Source organism: Penicillium robsamsonii (genome assembly GCF_028829455.1).
Source record: "Penicillium robsamsonii strain IBT 29466 chromosome Unknown utg000002l_segment0_segment0, whole genome shotgun sequence".
Lineage (NCBI taxonomy): Eukaryota > Fungi > Ascomycota > Eurotiomycetes > Eurotiales > Aspergillaceae > Penicillium > Penicillium robsamsonii.
The window spans coordinates 1,369,003-1,385,991 of record NW_026643220.1 but is presented as its reverse complement, the minus strand read 5'-3'; the positions used below and the strand labels follow the sequence as shown (position 1 = coordinate 1,385,991).

At 48.8% G+C, this 16,989-nt stretch overlaps 8 protein-coding genes across 8 annotated transcripts; 3 read left to right on the top strand and 5 right to left on the bottom strand.

The window, feature by feature from the left end:
* Positions 1-73: 73 nt before the first annotated feature.
* On the top strand, positions 74-466 carry N7447_003787 (uncharacterized protein; the record flags this gene model as incomplete). The annotated part of the gene is made up of 1 exon (XM_057228062.1): positions 74-466. One exon carries the CDS (start codon positions 74-76, stop codon positions 464-466), a length of 393 nt encoding a protein of 130 aa, XP_057087403.1.
* A 73-nt stretch (positions 467-539) lies between these two features.
* N7447_003786 (uncharacterized protein) lies at positions 540-1,991 on the bottom strand (the record flags this gene model as incomplete). The annotated part of the gene is made up of 2 exons (XM_057228061.1): positions 540-1,227; positions 1,282-1,991. 2 exons carry the CDS (start codon positions 1,989-1,991, stop codon positions 540-542), a joined length of 1,398 nt encoding a protein of 465 aa, XP_057087402.1.
* A 559-nt stretch (positions 1,992-2,550) lies between these two features.
* Positions 2,551-3,340, top strand: N7447_003785 (DASH complex subunit DUO1; the record flags this gene model as incomplete). The annotated part of the gene is made up of 2 exons (XM_057228060.1): positions 2,551-2,847; positions 2,903-3,340. 2 exons carry the CDS (start codon positions 2,551-2,553, stop codon positions 3,338-3,340), a joined length of 735 nt encoding a protein of 244 aa, XP_057087401.1.
* A 199-nt stretch (positions 3,341-3,539) lies between these two features.
* Positions 3,540-4,292, top strand: N7447_003784 (Tic20-like protein; the record flags this gene model as incomplete). Its single annotated transcript, XM_057228059.1, has 4 exons — positions 3,540-3,862; positions 3,929-3,971; positions 4,023-4,125; positions 4,222-4,292. 4 exons carry the CDS (start codon positions 3,540-3,542, stop codon positions 4,290-4,292), a joined length of 540 nt encoding a protein of 179 aa, XP_057087400.1.
* Positions 4,293-5,337: 1,045 nt separating this feature from the next.
* N7447_003783 (PP2C family serine/threonine-protein phosphatase) lies at positions 5,338-6,760 on the bottom strand (the record flags this gene model as incomplete). The annotated part of the gene is made up of 2 exons (XM_057228058.1): positions 5,338-5,573; positions 5,647-6,760. The coding sequence occupies 2 exons, from the start codon at positions 6,758-6,760 to the stop codon at positions 5,338-5,340; spliced, it is 1,350 nt and encodes a 449-aa protein (XP_057087399.1).
* Positions 6,761-8,593: 1,833 nt separating this feature from the next.
* Positions 8,594-11,944, bottom strand: N7447_003782 (formin-binding protein HOF1; the record flags this gene model as incomplete). The annotated part of the gene is made up of 6 exons (XM_057228057.1): positions 8,594-8,763; positions 8,829-10,995; positions 11,046-11,357; positions 11,407-11,693; positions 11,746-11,850; positions 11,902-11,944. The coding sequence occupies 6 exons, from the start codon at positions 11,942-11,944 to the stop codon at positions 8,594-8,596; spliced, it is 3,084 nt and encodes a 1,027-aa protein (XP_057087398.1).
* A 673-nt stretch (positions 11,945-12,617) lies between these two features.
* N7447_003781 (uncharacterized protein) lies at positions 12,618-13,625 on the bottom strand (the record flags this gene model as incomplete). Its single annotated transcript, XM_057228056.1, has 1 exon — positions 12,618-13,625. One exon carries the CDS (start codon positions 13,623-13,625, stop codon positions 12,618-12,620), a length of 1,008 nt encoding a protein of 335 aa, XP_057087397.1.
* A 757-nt stretch (positions 13,626-14,382) lies between these two features.
* On the bottom strand, positions 14,383-16,653 carry N7447_003780 (transcription factor TFIIIC subunit TFC6; the record flags this gene model as incomplete). Its single annotated transcript, XM_057228055.1, has 1 exon — positions 14,383-16,653. One exon carries the CDS (start codon positions 16,651-16,653, stop codon positions 14,383-14,385), a length of 2,271 nt encoding a protein of 756 aa, XP_057087396.1.
* Between the last annotated feature and the right edge of the window lie 336 nt (positions 16,654-16,989).

The window sequence follows — 16,989 nt, the reverse complement described above, 5'->3', positions numbered from 1 at the left end:
ACCGACTTAATACCAGCTATAGGGAAGACTATTCCAAATATCTAAAATTTCAATTGAGCAGTACCGCTTTACCATGATTCCTCCCGTGATGACCAACAAACCGCTTCCCGCGATGAATAAAACAACAAAACACGCCGGTACCAAAAAGAACCAAGAAGAAAGAACCAAGAACGTGGATGAAAAGACAAGAGAAAACGCCGCTATTCCAGCCGAAGATGTTTGCATGAGGTATCCTAGTATTCGCAATTTCCAAACCCACGCATGCCATTGGAACAAGAAACGCAAAAAAATAAAATCGAGAAACCCCAGCGACCTGCGCAATTACAAGACGGCCGTCTTGGGGAGAAAGAAGGGCATTAAGAGAAGAAAGAAAAACAAAACATACAAAGGGATGCGATGCGCATATGGGTGCAAGAGACAAAAGATTGACGCACTGAGTGCTAAGTCTGGCGCAACGCACAAATGAGAGAAAGAGGAAGATTTAAAAGCGCTGGAATAATGCGAAGTGGAAGGGAGGAAATGTGATGCCCAAGTGAGACCTAGGAATCGGATGTAGATGGCTTAGCGGTCGAAGTCTCTCCAGAGGCTTCTGCGCGCTGGGTCTGTCGAGTGCGTGGGGCAGGACTACCGCGGGCCTCGCGGAGGCGCTTCACACGGTCGGTGCGGGCGTCGACTTCCCGCGTCTTCCTGCTGACAGACGGCCAGTACTTCAAGAGACTGCTGCCACTACTAGTTGAGAGACCTCGGGACCGAGTCTGATCATCGGTGGGAGTGCCGAAACCAAGGTCCTCGGAGAAAGAAGCGGGCTGGAACGGTGACACATCGCCCACGGTAGAGCGAGTGAAACGGAGACCAGTACGTCCAACAGGTGCAGAACGAGTGACAGATGAGTCCTCAGAGTTAAAGGAGGGAGTTGGATCAGGGATATCAGGAGTCAGATCCTGGTCTGCATAAGCCGGAGTTGGAGACAGTGGCTCGTGATCTTCGTGATCTTCGTGATCCTCGACATCGGTGACATCCTCCTCTTCCTCACCGGCGGTAGGTTTAACGGGGGTAGGGAATAATAGGCGAGGTTTGATGTCGCCGCGTCTCAAAGGCTTTACGCTTTTGAGAATATCAGGACTATCGGCCAACAGGTCGGGGCGGTTAGCGAAAAGACCAAGGTCATCATCATCCTCGCCTTCATCTTCCATGTCATCAAAGCGCTTGAATATTTTCTTTCCGCGGCTAATATATAAATTAGAATATGTTGGAATGATGGGTAGGTGGAGCTTGACTTACTGGACAAAATAGGCTCCATCATGGGGGCTAGTGGTCGAGCGAGTGGCAGGTCGTCCAACAGCTCTTGCAGGCTTGGAAACGAATGAATCAGTCGAAAGGGGACCGATCGCCGGGATACGATCACGTGAGTCCTCATGAATAGAGATACCCAATTCTTGCTCTGCAGCTTGGATAGTGTACCCTACTAAAGGCTCATCGACGAAGATTGCTGGGGGGTCTGCGGCGGAATATTTGGGGGTATCCATTTTTCTGCGCTTGAGGGTTGAAGTGGAAGGAAAGAGAGAACGAGAGGTAGAAGAATCAGAACTGATTACTTTCTTTTTTGAAGGAGTTTTTGCTGGGGTAGGTAAAGCCTGCTCAGCAGAGGATCGGGAGGTGTGGTGTGAAGAAGAGCGGGGAAGTGAATGTTCCAAATCAAATGGGGAAATTCGGGGGGCAGCAGTTCTGTGAGAACGTGCAACCTTTTTGGGCGAGGGTTTGACGGTGCCAGGCGAAGAGGGCGAAAGGGTTCTTTTAGATGCTCCCGGTTTGGATGCGCTTGGGTGACTTGGGGGTGGTGTGGTTTGATCAACCCTTGACGCTCGTTGACCTGCAAGTCTAGCAGAGTAACGTGTAGGGTAAGGTTCGTAGTTGTCGTGCTTTGCCCCATGTCGCGGCGCTCTGGGTACACGAAGCTCAGACGGTGATGGCGGAGGTGGTGTTGACGCCATGTTGACTTGAATGCCGATTGAACAACCGCTCGATGATTTGCGATCTTTTGAGTAAATAAGTAAATAATACTAGTCACAGTCTATTCCTGGGGGTTTTTTTTGGATTTCGTGATCTTGAAGTATCGAGGAGGAGCGTGGATTCAATCAAGGGCGTGAAACGTCCAACTCGTGAGACGTCCGACCAAAATGAGGGAAGCGCTCGGAGATAAAAAAATCCCAAAAAAAGATATTAAAGGTAAGTATGCAGGTATCCAATTGTCCGAGGCGACAAGAACAAAAAGCGATAAGTTGGGGATGAAGGAAGGGCGAAGGTTGTTTGTCAAAGGCGATAATCACCCAGCCACCGGATATCCTCACCGCCCGATAATTGCGGTGGCTGAAAACCCCGCGTCAACAATGTTCGATCTACCCCAATTCCCTTGATTATACCGTCGATCTTGTCAGCTGTCAATTGACCTTCAAGCACTTTATACAATTAATCTCAGACTAAACCCGTTTGGGTGTTCAGTCTATCAAGATTGTTTGTACATCGGCTCCTACTCCGCGCAAATTCAACACCATGACGTTCCGCACCACAGCAGAAGAAATGGAGAGGCTTCAACTATCCGATGATGACACAGAGGACATCTGGAACTCCCCATCTAGGAGAGCGATCCATAAAAAGATCAACCCAAGAACCTCCGACGAGAAAACTGCACCAGAACCTCGAGCTTCCGATGATGGCGATGATCCTCTCGTAGATCACCAGGCAGCCCGAGAGGCTGCCCTCCGGACAGAGTTACAAGGCGTGCGGAATATTAACGAAGTCATAGAAGGACTTCTGAGAAGTTTAGACTCCGCCAAGGGAAACATGGAGGTAATTTATGGTTCTCATATTGCATAGTCAACATTTTGGCTAATAATCTGTATAGACAGTCTCACAAACTGTTACATCGGCCTCAACGCTTCTCAACACGTGGACTCGCATTCTCTCCCAAACTGAGCATAATCAGCGATTGATCCTCAACCCCAATTGGCAAGGCGCTACCCAGGACTTGGTCGATATCGAGAACCAAGCGATTCAAAGACAGCAAGCGGCAGAAAGACGCGAACAGGCACTTCAGCAACAAAGAGAGGCAGCGGCGCGAAAAGCCGAGGAAATTGAAAAGCGACGCGCGCAGGTCACTCGGGGTACCCGAGGCACCACCCGCGGAACTACGAGGGGGACGGTTCGAAGCACTGGCTTAGGAAGAACGCCCAGTGTTAGCACGACCCGCACGGCAACACGAGGATCTACGACAACAACCCAACGGCCGGCCAGCGGGATAGCACGAGGGAGTGGAATTTCTCGCGGTCGGGGGAGGATCTAGATTGAGGATAGAATTTATGTACAATAAATCTTTGACTGAAGAAACAGAATGATATGATACCCTTACTTTGATATATTGTCGCCTGAGGCATCAGTATGGGCAGTTACGCGTCGCGATCTGATAAGGATAAGGAGTTACCCCAAATTATTCCCCTGTCCCCGAAAATCATTCCGTCATTCACCTTTCCAGGTACAACATAATGAACTTTGCACCGTATCAAGATCAATCACCGGAGCTTGAGCGCGCCCTATCCCCTCCCCACCTAGATAGTCACCGGATTTCCCCAATCCTCCGCTCACCGCGGGCCTCGGCCGATCTACCCTCCCCCAGTTACTTTGCTGGCGGCGGGCATGGAAACATAGGATCTGGGCGAGATGTCGAGAGTGGCCATGTGAGCCTAGGGGCTTTTGAAACAAGTCTTCCCATTCGCATGGATGTCGAAGCAGCGCTGGCGTATCTGCTTCTGCCTCCCGCGGGGGGTGTATTCCTGCTACTAGCTGAACACAAGAGCGACTATGTGCGGTATGTCATAGGCCTTGGATTAATTTAGGATTACTTAAAAGCCAGTCTGCTAACTATTTACTATAGATTTCATGCTTGGCAATCGAGCATGCTATTTGCTACCATGTTTGTGAGTATTCCATGTTTCCTTGTGTCGCATACGCTTACATGCCAAACATAGATAATCCACCTACTGTTCTGCTGGTCGAGCTTTCTCTCCTGGACATTGTTTATTATCGATATTGCTTTAATCGGCTTCCTCAGCATGCATGCTTACCAAGATGGTGAGTCTTCCAAGGTTTCTCCGCGGGAGCTGCCAATACGGCTGAGCTATTTATTAGCCAAAAAGATAGATCTGATACTAATCGCATGATCTCTAGTTGATACTTTGGACCACTTCGAGGTCCCATTTTTTGGCCATCTGGCTAACTCCTTTGTTGATGATGAATGAACGGAACTTTGTCTTTGAGAATTGCACATACTTGAATTATTACTGCGAAGCATGTCTTTTCTTCATATACCCCTGTCTATCAATACTTACTGGCTTCCTTCTTTGATTATTGGACAGGATATGCGTGGATTCTGTGAATGATTCTCTTCATGTTTGGCTTTCCAGCGTTGTATATCTTATAAATTCTCAACACCGAATCATTTTATCCAGCTGCAGCCAATATGTGAAAGATTCTAGTGGTAGCTAAATAAGTACATCGTCATTAGAGAGTGGCAAGGAAACCTGGGGAGGTTTGGGTTATGGTCTCTCTATATAAAGCCAAAGCTTAATCGTGCATCTTAGGGTTTGACGAGGATAAGTGTGTACTCAGCTACGGTTTGTCGTCCGTATGGCCCATAGATCTTTGTGTATTGTAGGTATCTGTGGTCTTACCACAATTCGTGATGCTGTTGGTTTTGTCGCTCCTCCAAACTCGGCTTTTGGAGCTGGACAATAAAATCGAGTCCACAATGTCCTTGCGCGCTACTTACGCCATTTAAGCGCAATATTTGTCGGCAAACCAGCTGAATCTATCTAGCATTGGAACTCCTCCAGACATTAACAAACCGAAAGCCCACATCATTTCATCGCATGTAGCTTTGCGGTTTTGGTGGCATTTCTATCCCAATTAAAGATAATGACTGGTATATTCTTGACACTGTTTTCAAAAGTAAGCTAGATATCTAGCATTTTCGTCTCTATGGGGCTACGTGCACAAGATCTAACGTAAAGAAAATGAGAAAAATGATGATAGGGGGCATAAAGATATTGATTAACTAGTATCATCCACAGTATATCCAAATGATCTGAGAGAGGCGAGCTAGCACCTCCATTACTGTGTGGCATTTGCGTATGGGGAATAGGAGACCGTCTTGGCGGAATCTTGGGGATTGTGGTAGAAGTTGAAAAAGGTGTGATACATGATGGTCGTCATAATTATCTTCGGTCCTTTCGGGTGACGGAGGTTCGGTGACATCCAAGTTCAGACCAATCAGGAAGTCGATATTCACTTCTCGGCATTAAAGAAAACAACCTGCACGGTGATATCATCCCGTACCCGTCGAGAAAAAGGAGGGCCAAAGGCAAGCCGGCCTGCGATCAACTCATGATGACTTCCACCAAGGGAGTTGCGCACCAGATGAACTGCAGCATTATCATCTTGGGTTGTTGTTCTCTCCTCCACAAACTTCCAGTCCACATCGTCCCAGAATCTGCCATAGTCAAAACGTCGATCTGTTGACTCTGGTTCGGTCTTTTCTCTCCCAGGTCTCTTGTGGTTCCAACCAGTTCCCTACCAAGTCGACACCCTGCTTACTGGACAGATAATCCCACAGCCCATCGGTTGCGAGAATCAAGAACGAGGGTTTAGTAGGGTCGATCTTGGTGCTTGTCACAACCGGCTCGGCAGTCAAGTATGGGGGTGTACGAACATTGTACCGTGGCGTTAGGGGAGCTGGACCATTGAATTTCCGTTTCATTTCCTTCTGGAATTCTAGAGGCCACTTCCATAGACTGTCACCAAATGCTCGTGAGACCATGAGTCCAAGCACTCGTCCATCTTTGGATATGTTTTCCTCGCCAGGATGCTCCTTGGAAATACGGGTGGTCTCTTCTTCATTGCTGCCAGTTTGGTCTACCGACAAGGGAATCACTTCCCACTTGCCATCTGATCCTTTTTGTCCCAAAACCGCTCTTGAGTCACCAGTACAAGCAACGTGCAGCGTGCTTGTGGTAGGATTGTACAGAGATAACAAAGCACATGAACCAGCGTAAGCAGGAGCCAGTCTCTTAACCTTGTCTTGAAAGGATTCTTTGCTCTTAGATGTATCCTGTGCAGTCTTGATGATCGAATCGTCAAGTTCCACGAATCCTTTCATGATAGCGCCCTGGACCGACTCATTTGGCACCGGCTCGTTTGAAAGTGGTTTAATTTCGGCCAATCTGCGTCGCACGAAAGGAAGGAGTTGCTTTGTCAACAGTTCTGCTGTCTGCCAGCCCGAATGTCCGTCAAAAACAGCCCAGGACATCCATTGATCATTCTCATTCCACGGCGAGGAAAGTTTGCCATGGATAAACCGGTCCTCGCACGGGCTATTGGACGCCAATTGAACGCCATCATATCTTTTGACGCCCGCAATATCTCTCACCTGGAAGGAGTATGCTTCTTTCGATAATATTTGTGTCACATCCTCTCTGGACGGGCCCGGCTCAAGGGCCAAGTGCTCGACCGGTGGATTTTCGAGGCGGGGCACATCATCACTTGTAGTAGTCAACCACCACAGGCCGGGCGTGCTGATCAAACCAGCAGTTGCAATATAGATTTTTGAATTTGAAGTAAAGCTCTTCATTGAGAAGGAACGTTTAGTGTGTGTCCGTACGATGGAGGTGGTCACGCGCCCTATACGCGGTCGGGCGAGACATGATAACATGGTGGCTTGTAGCTGGAGAGAAAGAGAAGCAAGTACACATTGAGGTCAGTTGAAGATTGCCCCCAGGTTTCGTCAAGGCGGTAAGATCACGAGACTCCTTGCTGTACTCGGACAATGGAAAGGGGTAAAGAGAGAGCTGGGCAGTCCTATTTGAAATAACTAGTCGCAAGCCCCTCAGCCAATATATTCATTAGCTAAAGACTATCGAGAACTCCCATATTTTGTATAAAAAAATGGATATACACCAGTTGAAACTAGTGCGGGACTTGAAGATATATAGAAAAGGCATTAGCACTGAAATAATCCATTCTTTACACTTGAAAAATTGAAAATAAATCTCCTAAAAATATCCAGAATATGGGTTGCATATTTTTTTTTCCCTTTCTCACTGCGCAATACCAGACATGATATGATCTATATATTTTCAGCGTATAGCGTCCTGACTACACAGTATCCGAGCAAGGGAAGGTTTCTGAGACAGACTGATGATAACTCGGTACCATGCAACGCAATGAGATGAAGTATGGTATTCGATATACCCATAGGCGAGCTACTAATAATTTCTTTAGACATTAGAATATCAGATGATCCAGCGAATTGATGTCCAGGCAATCATACCTTATATGATATTATCAAGAGTCTCAGGCTAATCTTATGGCCGATTAGTATGAGTATTAACCGCAGCAAATGGTTCACTCTGTCTCGGAAACCTTCTCTTACTCTGATACATTCAATATGCAGTAGGTATATCACAATCTAAGCTATATCAACGACTTGAGAATATTAGCTGACAGAAACTAGATTCATGCCCAGATCAGGTTACCTCCCCAGTGTGGCGGAAATGAAAACTTGAGACGCCCTTTGTTAGTCTGCACTGACACTGGAAGCAACGTGCTTAGTGTGTTCATGTCAGACATCCTGGCCCTTCAGTTTGACATGGTACTCCACGGTTCAATTGTACGAGGCACATCGCGAATCAATACCGCCAATAGCCCAATTCATCAACCTCTAATATTTATCGAGATGCAAATTTTAACGTCGTCCTTTGTTGCACTTTCTCCCTGGTTCCAAGAGATCACCATTGTGAAGCCAGATAGTTGGGGAGATGCACGCCTCTCAGGGGCGGCTATGCGTAACCATCTGTTCTTTGCCACTCCGCCTGGAAATGCCCATTTGTACGTTGCGCAGAAGAAAACTAGAATTATCCGAGATATGCCCGCTTGAGTTCTTTCTTTTTGTCTCTCGCCTAGCAGAACACATATCTATAAAGACAACTAGTGTCTGCAACTCGATTCAAGCTACACGGTCGTGAGCTGCCTATTTCTTACATATAACATGGGAGATATATTGGAGAAAGGAGAGCATCAATTAGACCAACACGTCGTATCCCGCATAACAATTGAATGGGTGTCCAAAGAAGGAGGAATAAGAAAACGAAAAGACCATAAAGTTAAAGTCTTCATGGCCCGAGATTGCTCATACAATTTCGTTCGAACAGATCTCTGTCGAGAGAAGGAGAAAGACAAGAAAAAAGAAATTCCAACAAATTCACACAAAACACATAGTAAAAGGATCCCCAGAACACACACGCTAAAGTTCCAAAAACATCCGCAAGAACAGAATAATAAGATTAAACAGGCTGTTCGATGATGTAATGACGGGACTGTAGCACCATGCTGAGAATGATAGAAAAATAGAAGTAGGGTTAGAACGAGATCGTCAATGTGCAAAGAAAGTAGACGAAAGGCATGGTATCTACGTGAGAACATGAAGAGAATCATTGTCAGGATGAAGGTTGCAAGGGTCGTGGCGGGTCGTGATATCGATGGGGTATTAGATGATTTGCAGATAGTTGCTTGGAACGAGACCAGGGTGGCCACGGGCATTGGTGACCTCGGCTTCCCACCACCCGTCATCCTGCAGGCGGATAACGGCAAGGACATCGCCCTTGCCAAAGCTGAGCTCTTCAGGGATGGCAGCATTGTAGGTGTACATAGCACGAGCTGTGAGATTGAAATTAAGTTAGATACTAGCAAACCCATGGTCAAGAGGAGAAATAAACGCTTACCAAAGTGCAAGATCGGACGGCCATCACGGCTGAATTTGCGTCCAGGTTCTGCAACAGCCATAGTACGGCTCCGGGATCGGCCAATAGGCGGACCGTCACCGTAAGTCGACGAGGGGCGACTGCTTCCCCGAGCCGAGCTGGCATATCCGCCGGGACTGCTGGAACCGTACATATCGTGGCTTCCAGATAACTGCAGCTCCATGCCACCGGAACTAGAAGGACGAGCTTGCTGCCTGAACTGAGGCTGTGGGGATACAGCACGGTGACTCATAGCGGGCGATGCCCTCCGAGCAAAATCGTTTGGAGAGTAGGGTGGATCTTGAGTACGACGGGGAGTGGGCGATTGGCTGTACTGACTTCGCATGCTGTTAGACTGGTAGCTGCTCGGACTGGGGCTCGGGCCCCTGCCACTGTTCTGGCTCATCCGAGTATCCACACGGGGAGAAGCAACCTGAGGGCTGACGCTGCGTCTTGGTGCTGGTGCTGGGGATCTAGCCCGGGGGGCTTCTTGAGTTTGACCGCCATGTCTAGACCCCATGCTGCTGTTTTGTCCTCGAAGCATGCTCTGAGTTTGACCAGTGTACTTCTGAGTTGTCTTGTGCATTTGCTTTGCCGTGAAGGCTGGCTGAGGTGCGCCGAGTCGCTTGGCTGCGGGATCATTGTATGCAGGTGGCGGAGCAGCAACGCTAACATTACTGCCACCGTAAGTAGAAGATTGTGCTGACGGAGTAGGCGTGGAGATGCCATGATATCTATCTGCCGAGACCCGAGTGGCTGACTGCTTCCCGCTTGTCTTGAGGTCCGCCAGAGCCCGCGCGATAGGGTCCAAGTCATCTTCAGACGCCTGGTTTGGCTGTGATCCTTTGTTGGGTGAGCTCTTTTCTGGGGATGCAACGTCAAAAACATTGTTGCCGACATTGAGTTGGAAGTTGGCTCGAGGATCAACAGGCTCCGGGCTGCCAGAAACACGAGCTGGAGGGCCCGCTGGAGGGGCTGCTGGGGGCCTAACTGGGCTGACTTGTTTGACTGGGCTAGCCTGCTTGGGTGGACTAACTTGCTTGGGCGGGCTTATTTGCTTAGGCGGACTGACAACTTGTTTGGGTGGGCTCACTTGCTTAGGAGGGCTCATTTGCTTCGTCGGACTGATCTGCTTTGTCGGCGAGTCCCAACCACCACGAGACACGGGCTGGGACGAAACAACCGCCTGTGGAGAGGTGACCTGTTGTGTAGAAATGATAGGCCTTTCTTTATCATGACGACTCTTGCGACGGAAGGGGCTGTTGCTAAAGAAAGCGCTCTTCTTTTTCGGTGATTTGTCATCTCCAGAAATTGGCATTGGCGCACCGGTGGTTGGCTTTACGACAGATTTCTTTGTAGGTGTTTCCTCAACACTAGAAATAGAGGTTGGGTTCGAGACTTCGCTCTGAGAGTCACGGCTAGATGGGCGATACGCGCTGGTCGCCGAGCTTCGCTCTGAGGGTGGTCCGGCACGACAGAACATGGTCATACCATCTGTGGGATATGCGTTGTGGGGAACAGCACCAATCTCTCCATGCTGCTCGGGGTCATAGTTCGGAGGCGGCGCACCGCCACGGCGGAAGTCTAGAGGCGCAGGTTGCTGAGGTTGTGGCTGTAGTGGTGGTTGCTGTTGCATAAATGGCTGCTGCTGTAATGGTGGCGGTTGCTGTTGCAGGACAGGCTGCTGCTGCATAAATGGCTGCTGCTGCAAGGGTGGAGGTTGTTGTTGTTGTTGTTGTTGTTGTTGTTGCATGAGAGGCTGCTGTTGCATGAGAGGCTGAGGTTGCATGAATGGCTGCTGCTGCTGTGATGGTGGCGGTTGCTGTTTCTGAGGCGGCGGTGCATTGTTAACTGCAGGAGCAGGATGTCCCATCTGAGCCGCGAGCTCCGACTGTGGGTCATGGTGTGAGTCGAATGTTGAGGGTTGCGGAGAAGATGTTCGGAATGCAGGATTCATGGTGCGCTGGAACTGGGCTACCGAGTAGCCTTCGGCTTCATCTATCTCAGAGCTTGAGTCCTCATCCTTGCAAAAGTTGATGAATCGGGGGGGGTCCGGGATCTCCTGGCCAGTTCCTCGGTCCTTGATAAAGGCAATAATATCCTTCTCCACTTCGCAGTTCTCCAGAGAGAGACGGACCTTTTCGCATGACTATATGTCGAGTTAGCATTGCAAATCAAGCCCGGACAGAACAAACATACGGCATCGTCGCTAACACAAACAGTTGAAGCAATGTTCGCGTAGGTCCACAAACTGCTCTTTGTGAAGTCCAGACGCTCCTCTTCCAAATCTTGAAATTTGTCACATGCTGACTTCCATTCCTTATTCCAGCGTCCGGTTGTCTCCTCGAGTTGTTTGACGGCCGCTTCGTATTCCTGGCTATTTGATGCCAGCTGGATCTGGGTCTTCTCCAGCTTGGCCTTATTCTTGCGCTCTTCCTGGCCCATGACCATGTGGCCCTGCGCGAGGTATCCTTTGATGCGGAGACAGTCCTGCTCGTAACGATCACGCGTCTGTAGAATTTAGTATTTTACCTCCCATCGCTCTACACAAAGTACTCACCTTGTTGACAAGCTGTGTCTGTTGCATTTTGGTCTTGTGTAAGCGCTCAATGCACTGTTGAATGATCTTTCGTCGCTCCTTAATACCACTCGCAAACGCAGCAAGTGGTTCCTCCAATTCGGTCTTCATTTGTCCCGCTATCGCTGAATGTGCCTTAGCGATCGCTTCAGTCTCACCGCGAACCACGTCGAGTGAGGCTCGGAGCGAACCTGCCTCACATGATCCCAGGCTCTTGCGACACAGAGCCTGGAGTTTGCGCGCGTATTCATCTTCGATAGAGGCTCGAACTAAAAAGTTGTTAGAATTTAATGTTACCATGGCCACATGCATGTCACGTACTGCTGTAGAAAACCTTCAATTCGTCGTTGGTGATCTTTGAACCATGCACACGGTCCAACATTGGTTGAAGTCCTGCATCATCTTTGCCCCAAAAATTGTTGGCAACTAGAATAATCGTCAGCAAGTACAAAAATATATTAGTGTTGTACCACATACAAGACATGGAGACCGTAGGTCCGTCTGCCACTGTCCCCGGCATTGTTATCGATATTGAGCCTCGGCCAGCCTTTGCGCATGCGATCGAAGTGTGTTGAAATCACAGGTACAAAGAAAAAGAAATAAGAACGATAACACTGTTGAAGAATAAAAAATAATGAAACACAAAAGACCCTTAGAGGTCACAAGATGTTGAAGTTGAAGGTGAGCGGAGGGATGGTGTTTACGGGCGCGTCTCTCGGGGCAACCACCGCGTGGCCATACACGTTACATAAGCTATTTATGCATCTGCCCTAACCAAGGTAGTGGGAAATATTTTTGAATGATTCTTGATCGGAGAATTGTATTATCGGAAATATTGTGATAAAATATTCATTTCAATCTCGGTGCATTGTGCAACCTTTCTATGTAATTCGGGGACCCATCAAATAATCAAATCCAGTCTATGTAGGCCAAGCCAACGTGAAAACCCAATCCCATATCCACAAGTAGAAGACACATGAAGAATTGTAGTTTCAAAATCACTTCCAGTAAAAACGCCAGTCAAATATGCATCCCCAAAACCATAATGGGGATAAATCAAGTCATTCGTAATATCTTTCTTTTTCGTTGTTGCAATCATATCGTGCCATAAATCAAGCATTTCATCAGTTCATGGAAAGCTTTCCTCGTGCTTCTTTGGGGGAACCTAAATCTATTGTCTCATATCTTCTGTCTTAGTAGGCCACAGGAGTAGCCGACGGAGCGAATGTGCTGGAGACAGGCGAAGAGACACTGGAAGAGCCCCAGCTGCGGACACCACGGGCCACAAGAGCCGAAGAGGCAGAAGATGTGGCGACAGTGGAAGCACCGGGGGCGGAAGAGTACCAGCCGTAGGGGCCGCGGGCAGCTAGAGGAGCAGCTGAAGTAGTGACGCTCGAACTGGAGGGAGTGCCGGAAGGAGAAGCGTACAAGTCGCGAGCCACAAGGTGAGTCGCCGAGGCAGAGGGGGTGGCAGAAGAGGAGTACCAACCACGAGCCACGAGGGAAGTAGCCGAGGCAGATGGAGTGGCAGCAGAAGAGTACCAACCACGAGGCACGAGGGAAGTAGCCGAGGCAGATGGAGTGGCAGAAGAAGAGTACCAACCACGAGCGACGAGGTTAGCGGAAGTAGGGGAAGCGCTCAGGCTGGAAGAAGGAGTCGAGGCCGAAGCGGAAGAGGACCAATCACCGAAGCTACGAGCCACAAGAGCAGTAGACGAAGCGATAGGGGTGGCAGCAGAAGGAGTACCAGAAGCAGCAGAGTACCAGCCACGAGCATAGAGAGACTCAGAGGCAGCTGCAGTGGGATAGGCAGAAGAGGAGCTAGAATACTCGCGAGCAAAGAGAGCAGGCTGACCAACGGCTCTCAGGCCCCGGCGGAAGAAAGAAACAGAACCGGGAGCGGGAGTTTCAGAGCAAGGAGTAGAGCTAGCCACAGGAGTCGAGGAGTAGGCGCTTGAAGGAGTGGCAGTCACAGTCACAGTGATGGCAACCGGCTCGGCACCAGGAGCAGTGACTGTGGAGACTTCGAAGACAGTATCGACTTCACGTGCAACTGAGCTGGAAGAGGAGTCTCCATCAGCATTAACCACGGAGTAGGCTGCGCGGCGAGCAAGGTCTTCGTTCTCGGGGTTGGCGAAGGGCGCCGCATGGCTCACGCTGATAGAGCAAAGGGCGAAGAGTGCAGCAGAAGAGAAATGCATGATAATGAGGGGCAATTGAAGCTTGCAATGGTAATTGAAAAGAAGAAGACGCTTAAAACAGATCGAAAATGTAAACAAAGCAATCTAGATATGGGTGATGATGGGAGAGAGGCTTTGATTGAAAATGGATAATTGATAATGAATGAGAAGAAAAGGATTCAAGTCGAGTTTAAAAGTCATATGAAAAAGATCTACTATCACAGTGAAGTGTATTCCTATTGAACAGAAAATAGGCGGCTGGGATCTACGGTGGCTGGGTTAGCTGCAGTCCAGCCCTTTTTGTTTTTAATTTATATTGTACAAGAATAGTCGGCATTACGTAGTCTTTTTATTAGTCTCTCAGTTATTCTTTTAAATATCACTTTTTTACATACATTTTTTTCCCTTCTCTATTTTCTAGATAGAAGGCAAACAACGGAAAAAAAAGCATCAACTATGCAGACAAGTGCTCGATGTATAACCTGGGATTTGATTGGTTTCCATTTTGATTGGGTGGAGCTAAATCTAAGTATACCCACATGGCGCATCTGCCAACCACGATGTTGTGGTGGGTCTCCATGGCGACATTAAGTAAGCAATTGGTGTGGCTGGGGGCTCCTAAGGGTCCACTCTGACACAGCTGATATAGCACATTTCATTTCACAGAGGCCTAGTTTCTTTTCATAGATCAACTATGATGTCCTAATGACCATAATCGATAGGACGATCCAGGCAGATCTCCTGTTTCATCAACACAGCCATGATTGCCGCGTTGACACTATACGGCAAGATCTTCCACTCTCACCAATCCACACCCCAACGCAGCGCTGGCCCAGGCTGCACAGGGGCGGTTGGGGTTCCACCCGAGGGCTGTGACGTGGGTGTTTTCTTCGTAAATGGTCGAGGTCCCCATACCACTGACAGGGTTGGTCTCATACAGCTTGTGCGTTGCCAGCTTCTGGTTCTCTGCCCGGTATCCGTCATAGAATCGACTGGTGCCCACAGTGTCTGTCTTGGAGGTGGGAATCCATTCATGTGTAAACCATATCTGCTGCCATATCTGCTCTTTGTTGTAAACAACTCGTCGGAAGGGATTCGTTCCTACGACTTCGCCTGCGGCACTGCCAAACAGGGCACAGGGGTGGTAATGACTGCATTGCGCCATGGCCGAGACGGTGCTGCTGAGCCGCGCAATGGTGGTGGTGGTAAAAAACCGTCGAATTGGAATGATGCGAGCGAATTCGTTTTCATCCCCGCCAACAACGGACTGGCAGATGGGAGAATAACTGATGTGGGGAGAGGCCCCTCGCATGCGGCCCGTTGAGGTCATTTCCCTGGTCGGATCGAGGGCCGACCACATCCTTGTTTCACCATCCATAGAAACAGTGATGATTAGTTGGGGATGGACCGGGTATGCCGATGTGATATTGAGTATATACGTGGCGTGGATTGGCTGATAGAAGTAAGGCAGAGGTTCAGATGCAGAGGAAGGTGCGATATTCCAGACTGCCACAAAGCCATTACCGCAGCCCACTGCAAGATCACTAGGGGATAGCCATGTGACACATGTGCAGACTGTTGATGGCGGTCTTGCCTCAAACGCAGGCGATTTGACTTTGACTATCTCGTGCACATTAGCGGGGCTCGTGAAAATCTCTGAAAAGGGACACCCACGGAATTCTGTTTCTTGTGACCCTCTACCTGTTTTGATATCCAGAACTCTGACATTTCCATCGCCCCATACTGTTGCGAGTAGACCGATGGATGCTTTTTCTTCTTCGTCCTCCGCTCGTTCGGCCTGGGGTAAAGTACACCATACCATTCGTCTCAGGTCCCCCCAATCAGCACACAAGACTTGTCGAAGCCGGGGTTTGAAGGTCATATCGAGAGTCATTGTAGGTGTCTCACTCGGTTTGGCTTTGAACTCCCAAATCTGCAGAGCACTAGGGAAAGGGTCTGAGGGTTGAAACGATGAAATGGGCTCATTTTCCTCTGATCTGTACTGGTTTTTCTGGTCTTCTGTAATCGGCGCGGCCACAGCAAGATACTGGCTCAGACCATTCTGGTTTGGAGCCCAAGCCATGCAATGTGCCTTTTGGCCAATGTTTAACATCCAACCTTCCCGAACCCTTTTGGTCCTGGTTTCTGACTGGTCTGCTTTGGTGCTTGATTTCTCCCAGGCTTTTCCAAAGTCGAAAGACTCATGATAGCCTAGCTCGAAGACTTGTTGATTATCATGCGGGCCCAGTAAAATACCATGCTTTCGTACATCTGGTTGAGGGAGGTAATTTTGGTACGCCAGTGATCCTTCCATTGTATCAATGCGCTGTCTTTTCCGGAACCTCTCACCAGTGTCCCGCTTGTAATACCAGTCCCATCCACGGGTGCTTTCTTTGATAACATCATCTGGGTGAACCCCAAATGTGGGCCCGTACAGGTATTCAGGCTTCTTCTCCATATCCTCCAAGGTGAAGCGAGAGGGAAAGACCGCATCTACACCCTTGTTCCATCGCATTCGGAAGTGGACGGCTGGCATCAGATCTCGATCGTCGGAACCGAAGGTGAGATTGTAATAGACACCTTTTGACAAGTGATCTCTGGGCTCGATGATTCCACGAATGTGTGTATCTTCATCTGATGGCATAACTGTGCCATCGGCTCTTCGTTTCTTGATATTCGGATCGTATTGGTACGACACTGAACGCCCTGGACGCTCTTTCCTAGGAGTATTCTTGATGTCATCAATCTCCATTTCTTCGGGGTCAGAGGCATCAGCTTCTGATCCTAATTCCTCTTCTGGTTCGACTTCGGGGTCGTCTTCGAGGTCATCTTCTTCATCAATTCCCTCTTCGGCTTCTTCGCCTGAGCCAGCGACAAATTCATTATCTGAGGCCGAATCTTCCGTTTGGGCGCGCTTCTTTTTCCCTTTGGCAAGGATTTCCTGCTTGGTGGGGTCCTCGTCATCACTGATCCCGGCTGCCTTAAATGGATCATCAATGTAGACGGCCCTGGGGCCTTTGAAGCGTCCAGACCTGCGGCCGGAAGGCATGTTGTTTAGATAGTTCGCGTCGTCAACGATAGCCAATGACAACAGCAGTATGCATCCGCAAAGCGTGTCAAATCGTTTAAATCTCAGTAATGCGTTTTACTGAGCAAGATAGCTATGATCTTGTGTATTGAGACGTCCGTTATTTAATTTTGGTAATAGAGAAGCTTCAGCAATACACGAAGGGTCAAGGGCGGTGACACTAGTCTCAACATGGCTAGTTCTATTCCCTTGTATTTCAGGCACCAACAGATCAGTCGTTCATCTTAACCAACTCACTTTATCCTCATTTTGCCAATGAAACTTGTGATGTCTTTTCAGTGGTTCTCTCAGATATTC